Below are 8,071 nucleotides of genomic sequence, written 5' to 3'. Positions count from 1 at the left end.
TAGGACAAGTAAACAATAATTAAGAATGAGAAAGGCACTAAAATTAAGAGGTTGGGAAAACTTTCCAGTTGGTGAGATTTTCGTTGGGATTTAAAGGAAACCAGGAAAGGCTATAGGCAGAAATGAGGAGAAAGAACATTCCAGACATGGGAAACACAAAGAAAATATCCAGAGCTGAATGAGTATATTGTTTGTGGAATAGCAAGAAGGCTGGAGTCGATGGATCAAAAAGTATGCAGTCCATTAGGAGTAAGAAGACTAGAAAGGTAGGAGATGGTAAGGCTATAAAAGGCTTTGAATACCAAATGGAGGATTTTGGATTTGATCTTGAAGGCAACAGGGAACCACTGTAATTTAATGACTAGAGTGGTGACACGGTCAGACCTACACTTTAGGAAAATCTCATTGGTGCCTGAAAGAAGAATGAATTGAGAGAGAAGAGACTTGAGGCAGAACCCATCAGTAGGCTATTATAGCAATCCATGTATAAAGTGATGAGAGCCTGTGTGGTAGCAGTGTCAGAGGAGATCAAGGAGAAGGGACCATATTAGAAAGATGTTGCAAAGGTGAAATGGACTGGTCTTAGCAACAGATTGGATTTGGAAGTGAGAGATAATGAGGAGTCAAGGGTGACACCCTGGTGGTGAGAGTGGGAGAATGGTTTTGTCACCTACTGTAATAGTGAAGACAGGAGTGGGGATAGACTGGGGTTTTTGTTCAATGTGCTTCTGTTTGACACCTCTGGTATAGATTGAGTTTGAATCTCAACTCTGCCGCTAATAACCTATGTGACCTTGGCAAGTCACAAACTTTTTGGGCCTCAGTTCCTTTATCTGTAAAAGAAGAGTATAGTACTAGATGATCTCAGAGGTCCTTCTAATTTTGTAATTATTAATGTAACACGATATCATGCTGTGTGTGGCAGCCTCTAAGATTTTGTACTTGATCTGCTTTACCTTCCTTTTTACATTTTCTCTCTTGATCATCTTATCCATTCCTATAGTTTCAAGTGTCTTCCAAATCTTTATTTTCACCTATAACATCCCCCCAAAGTTCCAGTTCTTTATTTGAATCCCTCATCCATGTCTATCTCAATTTACCACGGATAGCTCAAATGCAATATGTCCAAAATTGAGTTCATCATCCCCCAAACCCACTTTTCCATTAAGGCACTTATCTTCCTCCTGACTTCCTTGCTTCTCTTGTTAAGACTCACAGGCTCAAAAGTAGTAAGAAAAACATGGAATTTGAAATGCCTGCATTCATATCCCAGCTTTACTACTTAGTGACCTTGGGCAAAATCAATTAAGTTTTCAGGTCCTCAGTTTCCTCATTTATAAAATGAGATTAGAATTTAAATGATATCTAAGAGGGGCAGCTGTATGGCTTAATGGATTGAGAGCCAGACCTAGAGATGAGAGGTCCTAGGTTCAAATATGGCCTCGGATACTTCCTAGCTCTATCACTCTGGGCAAGTCACTTAACCCTTATTGCTGCTCTTCTGCCTTAGAACCAATACACAGTAAAAAAAAAAAAATGATGTCTAAGGTCTCTTCCAGCTCTGAATTCCATGGCATCAGAATCTTCATTGATTCTTTTTTCTCCTTCACCCTCAACATGTCTATTCATCTGTCCAGTCCTATTGATTCTACCTTGGATGATATTGCAAGTATTTCCTTCTCAACTCACATTGTAACCACTTTGGCTTCTGCCTGTAATAACTTTTTCTCCAAGCCGTACCAGTGAATGATATCTGATCTGTTTCTCTTCTAATTAAAAAAAATATTGTAACCTTTAATAATCTGATTTCATATAAATTTTGAGCTTGTCATGGTAAATGCTGTAAGATGCTGGTCTAAAATTAACTTCTCCCAAACTGTTTTTGATCACTTTTCTGATCACTTCTTGTCAAATAAGAATCTTTCTCCAAAAGTAATCGATACTTTCAGACTTATTAATACTGAGTTACATTTTTAATTGCATTTTTATAGCCTCTTCTACTATCTATGAAATTGTGTTTATAGCTTGATCTAAAACATTTGTGTTTGAGTCTTTGCTAATGTCTGTCTTCATCTTTTTCTAGTAGATCAATCAAGAGAAATGATGAACATCAAGGCTTTCAGACTGGTCTCCGCCATCGAGCGGGAGCTCCTGATGGGTGACAAAGATCACATCAATATTGAATGCATTGAGTGCTGTGGAAAGAACCTTTATGTCGGTACCAATGATTGTTTCATTTACCATTTCCTATTAGAGGAAAAGATGTCACCAACTGGAAAGGTCGCTTTCTCTGCGACAAAGCAGAGACACAAATATCTGGCTTTCAAGAAACCAGTGAATGAATTGAAAGCAGCATCAGCCCTCAATAGGCTCTTGGTGCTTTGTGACAATACCATTGCATTGGTTAACATGATGAACCTCGAACCCATCCCTTCAGGTGCTCGAATAAAAGGGGCAGTGACTTTTGCTTTAAATGAGAATCCTGTGAGTGGGGACCCCTTTTGTGTAGAGGTTTGCATCATTTCAGTCAAACGTAGGACCATTCAGATGTATTTGGTCTATGAAGACCGAGTCCAAATTGTAAAAGAAGTGTCAACCCCGGAGCAACCATTTGCTGTGGCTGTGGATGGCCACTTTTTATGCCTGGCACTTACTACTCAGTACATCATATTGAATTATAACACAGGGGCCTCCCAGGATCTGTTCCCATATTGCAGTGAAGAAAGACAGCCAATTGTGAAGAGGATAGGGAGGCAAGAATTTCTGCTGGCTGGGCCTGGAGGACTGGGTAAGGAAAATATGATGGCATTTTTAGTAACTCTCATACTTCTTGTACCTGCCTGTTCTGTTTTCTATTAAGTTTACTAAATGTTGCTGAAATGTAGGGGTGGTGTCTCTAGTTTCTTTTGACAAGAAAGTCCAGAATTATGACAGCATGAATCTTTTTTTTTAAATAAAGTCTATTTATTTATTTAATTAAATTAGAATATTTTTCCATGGTTACATGATTCATGTTCTTTTCCTCTCTTCCTCCTACCCCCTCCCATAGACAACAAGCAATTCCACTGGGTTTTACGTGCCATTTTTAAAATTTTTAATTTAATTTTATTGATTAATTAAGAAAATTTTTCCATGGTTCCATGATTCATATTCTTTTCCTCCCCTCCTCCTACCCACCTCCCACAGCCAGTGTGCGATTCCACTGGGTTTTACATGTGTCATTGATCAAGACCTATTTCCATATTATTGATATTTGTACTGGGGTGATCATTTAGAGTCTATATCTCCATCGAACCATGTGATTAAGCAGTTGTTTTTCTTCTTTGTTTCTACTCCCATAGTTCTTTCTCTGGATATGGATAGCGTTCTTTCTCATAAGTCCCTCAAAATTGTCCTGAATCATTGCATTGCTACTAGTAGAGAAATCCATTATATTTGATTGTACCACAGTGTATCAGTCTCTGTGTATAAGGTTCTCCTGGTTCTGCTCCTTTCACTCTACATCAATTCCTGGAGGTCATTCCAGTTCACATGGAATTCCTCCAGTTCATTATTACTTTTAGCACAATAGTGTTCTATCCCCAACAGATAACCACAATTTGTTCAGCCATTCCCCAATCGAAGGGCATCCCTTCATTTTTCAATTTTTTGCTACCACAAAGAGTGTGGCTATAAATATTTTTGTACAAGTCTTTTTACTTATTATCTCTTTGGAGTATAAACCCAGCAGAGGTATGGCTGGATCAAAGGGAAGGCAGTCATTTAAAGCCCTTTGGGCATAGTTCCAAATTGCCATCCAGAATGGTTGGATCAACTCACAACTCTATCAGCAATGCATTAATGTCCTAATTTTGACAAGTTCCCTACAACATTTATTACTTTCCTTTGCTCTGACAGCATGAATCTTAATCCATAAAGGTGGCAATTTCTTCTTTTCTTATTAAAGAGGGTTATAATGCTTCGCAGTGGGATTGGCTTAAGGAAATTTTCAGTTTTTGCTAATATGTGCATTTTGAAATGCACATATAAAAGGAAATCCTTTCATGATCAAAATTGCAATAAAAGCCTATTTTTCTACTTCAAAACCTTCTTTAAAAAACTGAAATCTCATTTCCAGGTCCACACTTCCTATTTTTTAGCAACTTTTCCTTGAATTTTTAATAGATAGCTTCAAAAAGGAAGTTAAGGAGGTTGGGGGGGGGTTGCGGGGGGGTTGGGGGAGGAAGGATAGGCATTTTTTCTTTTCTTTTCTTTTCTTTTTTTTGGCTACAGATTCTTAAGTTCCTAAAGACATTCCTATTGACTTTTTGATTTCACAGACTTCTTTGGCAGTCTGGTGAAGCCTATGGCTCCTTAGAATATTGTTTGTAAATGTATAAAATAAACTATACAAAGGATTATAAAGGAAATGAATAATTTTAAAATAGAATTATAAAAAAAATTTTTTTAGTTACTTCACAAAGGCAGCTTAGTAGCATAGTAGATAGATTCCACACCTGGAATCAGGAGGTCCTGAGTTCAAATCTGGCCTCTGATACTTTCTAGCTTCGTGACCCTGGGCAAGTCCATTAACCCCAGTTACCAGCCTTTATTGCTCTTCTGTCTTAGAACTGATACTAAGATCGAAGGTAAGGTTTTTTAAAAAAAAAGTTCAAGGGGGCAGCTGGGTAGCTCAGTGGATTGAGAGCCAGGCCTAGAGACGGGAGGTCCTAGGTTCAAATCCGGCCCCAGACACTTCCCAGCTGTGTGACCCTGGGCAAGTCACTTGACCCCCATTGCCTACCCTTACCACTCTTCCACCTATAAGTCAATACACAGAAGTTAAGGGTTTAAAATTTAAAAAAAAAAAAAAAAGAGGAATTCCAAAAATATTTAAAAAAAAAAAACAAAAACAAAAACAAAAAAAGTTCACAGGCTCCAAGCTAAAAAGACTCCTATTATAAGACTAATTTAACAATTAAAGTGAGCTTGGCATGAATGTTGATAGGTATTAATATTGGCGGCTTTTTCAGAAATAGCAAAGTCAGCCAGTACTGAACTTCATGCACTTTCTTTTATAGACAGACTGGCTGCTGGCTTTTTTTCTCAACTTGACATTTCATCTCTTGCCTGTATGCTTTTTCTCAGGGTGTTCCACATACTAGCATGCACATCTTTCCCACCTCTGCCTCTTAATAGTGACTTGAGCTTCATGGAAGCTCATCAAATTATATTGTATTTTATTAATCTGATTAAATTTGTAAAGCCCAATCCCAGGCAGAATGTCAGTTTCTTGAGAGTAGGACCTCTTTGTAAATTTTGTCTTTATATCCAATACAGCTTTTATAGCACTTCCTTGCCATCATCACATAGTGCCTTGCGCAAATACTTATTGAATTGAAATTAATGTGCTTTTTAGTAATAGTGATAGAGAGGTGCAAACAGGAACACCCAAAGCCTATAATGTTCATGGGGTTTTGAGCAACAATGTAGTATCAAGCCAATGGGGGAAAAGACAGTTTTCATGAAATGAAAAATGCAGAGCATGAAGTCATTGACATTTCTTCCTTCTTTGTTTTTAAACAAAACAGGCAACAAAACTTTAGCCTAATGTCCAATTGCCATTATGAATCTTCTAACTTAATCTTAATAATTATTGATTTCAAGCAACATAAATGTCATACTTATAATAATATTTATAATTAATAATATATTTATTATGATAAATATGAAAAATGATAAAGGCTGGTATAAATATATATATTAGTATTTTAATGAAAGCCATGCTGATAGATAAAATTATTAGACCATGCGCTTGTAAGCATTCAAAACTGCCGCCTCCATACTGTCTCCTGTTTCCTGCTAGCCAAGAGCCTACTCGAAAAGAGAGAGAGACCACTTCCTCCTAACCCAGGAGATTTAAACCCTTCCCTGCGTCAAGACGTAAGCCTTCCCAAGCCCAAAAACCGGAAACGGAAACCCGTTGGACCACGGGAAATGTAGTTTGATACATTTCCCAAATTTCACTTTTACAATTATAAATATAATAATGAGAATAAGGGGAAATAATTGTAAAATATTTTTTAATTAAAGAATTTAATTTTTCTTTAAAAGGAATTAAGTAATTTTTGCAGTGCATTTGCAGATTGTTATACTCATCTATTTTCCCTTGAAACTTTATAGCCCTTATTTCTACCTGAACAAGAAAATCAACCAAAATTCTTATTCTTCATGTTATTTTCCAGCTATGAATCCCTGCTTTTATGGGCATGTTAGGAAGTGACCGAGTATGAAGTCCTTTTATATTACAGAAGTGTGAATCTTATCAAAATACAGCATTGTGTAAGGGTTAAAAAAATTAAGGTTGGACTAAATATAAGAGAAATGTGGTCCCCGAAATTATTACTCAAGTCAGAATGACTTTATAGCAATTTATTTATAAAATGCAGAGGGAAAGAGTAGAGAGATAAGAGAGAGTCGAGAAGGTATCTATCCTATCACACTAGATCAGTGATGGGCAAACTTTTTAAAGAGGGGGACAAAGGAAAGGAAATGCTCATCTGTCAGTCTGTTTCTAAGGCAACTCTTTCGAAGTTTCATTGTATTGTTTCCTACTCATTGTATTCATCAGATTAGGAATAATGTTGCTTGGTGGGATAGAACATTTCAGGGGGCTGCATCTGGCCTGAGGGCTGTAGTTACTCTGGCCTGGTGTGAACCAGGTAGGGCTCATTAACCCTCTACCACAGAACCATAAGTTGGAGGTTCTGGTGGTGAATAAAGCAAGGGTTCTATCCACGAGGTCTCCTCCAAGACAGGGGTGCCTCTCTAGAAGCTAGTCCCTTAAGGAGTCAGGCAAGGAGTCAGCCTTTTCACTCACCCACATGGTAGTCCTAAAGGAAGATCCAAGAGCAGTCCCAGGTCCCAAGCCGGAGCCCCTCCAAAATCAAGTTCGAAGGCGAAAGAGCTGGTCACAGGAAGTTGCAACTACTTTTAAAGACCCTTCTTTGCATAACTTCCTGTGCCTTCCTTCCATTTTATGTGGACCAATCACAGTTTTAGAATTTTCTTAAGACTGCCCAGGGGGCAGTCAGTCATTTCTGAATTGTCACCCACTCTAGCATGTGGGTTGCAGACCTCCCTTGCTTAAGGAAATGGGAGAGTTTATACTCTTTTGGTGATTAAATCTAAAAATGGGCAAGGGGAGAGTTAATCCCATCTTCACAATTGTCATCACATAGCTTTTCCTTTTTATAAACTAATCATTCAAATTAGTGAGAGGCAATGTATCATATTTAGAACAACCTTAGAATCAGGAAGACCAGGGTTCAAGTCCCACCTTTGACCCTTACTATGACCTTTTGTGAGCATGGGCAGAGCATTTAACCTCCCAGAACTTCACACAACCGTCTCATCCTAAATTACAGAAGTAGAATGAGTTTTGGCCAGCAGGTATTTCCTACACATATGAAATCATAGTTTATAATATCACTGCCTCTCCTCCTCCTGCTCCAACAATAAAATCAGCTGCTAGCATGCCCATGAAAGCATTTTGAAAAATACTAATTACTCTGTAACTACAAAACAGCTGTGGGTTTAAAGACAAAAGATCCAGGTTCAAATTCCACATTGGCCACTTTGTAATATCTGGATAATTTAGATATTATATAGATATATATTTAAGGTGTGGCCGCCAGGAATCAATAATTCAGATTGATTCCATAATTAAAATAGACCCAAGTCAGGATTGGGTTTAAGATAGTTTATTTACAATTAGGAAGGTAGAAGGTAGGGAAATAGAGAGAGAGAGGCTAGCCCGGGCCTACCTGAGGACGGGCGGTGAGAGGATTGAAAGGCTAATTAGACTAGGCTACAAGCTGCAAGGCCTTAGCAATTAGAGAGGCAAGAAGCCTACTTAAGGTAGAGAGTCTGGAAACGCCAAAGTAGGCCAAGGAAGTCAGCCTAACTTACCCACGTGACAATTCAGAGTGGAAACTTCCTGAGGTCTCAGCCGAGATCCTTCAGCACCAAGTTCAAAGGGAGAACTGCCCCAACAGGAAGTAACCAACATACTTCAAGAGATGGTGTCTTT

General features: G+C 38.2%; 1 protein-coding gene across 1 annotated transcript in view; it reads left to right on the top strand.

The window, feature by feature from the left end:
- Positions 1-2,100: 2,100 nt before the first annotated feature.
- The window catches only part of TGFBRAP1 (transforming growth factor beta receptor associated protein 1), a 52,880-nt gene continuing 46,909 nt past the window's right edge, over positions 2,101-8,071 (top strand). The window contains exon 1 of the mRNA XM_044670471.1: positions 2,101-2,788. Within this exon, the coding sequence (XP_044526406.1) occupies positions 2,101-2,788 (688 nt within the window). The remainder of the gene's footprint in view (positions 2,789-8,071) is intronic.

This window comes from Gracilinanus agilis, chromosome 3 (assembly GCF_016433145.1).
Source record: "Gracilinanus agilis isolate LMUSP501 chromosome 3, AgileGrace, whole genome shotgun sequence".
Classification (NCBI taxonomy): Eukaryota; Metazoa; Chordata; class Mammalia; order Didelphimorphia; family Didelphidae; genus Gracilinanus; species Gracilinanus agilis.
The sequence above is the reverse complement of the archived record's forward strand: the minus strand, read 5'-3'. Positions and strand labels throughout refer to the sequence as shown.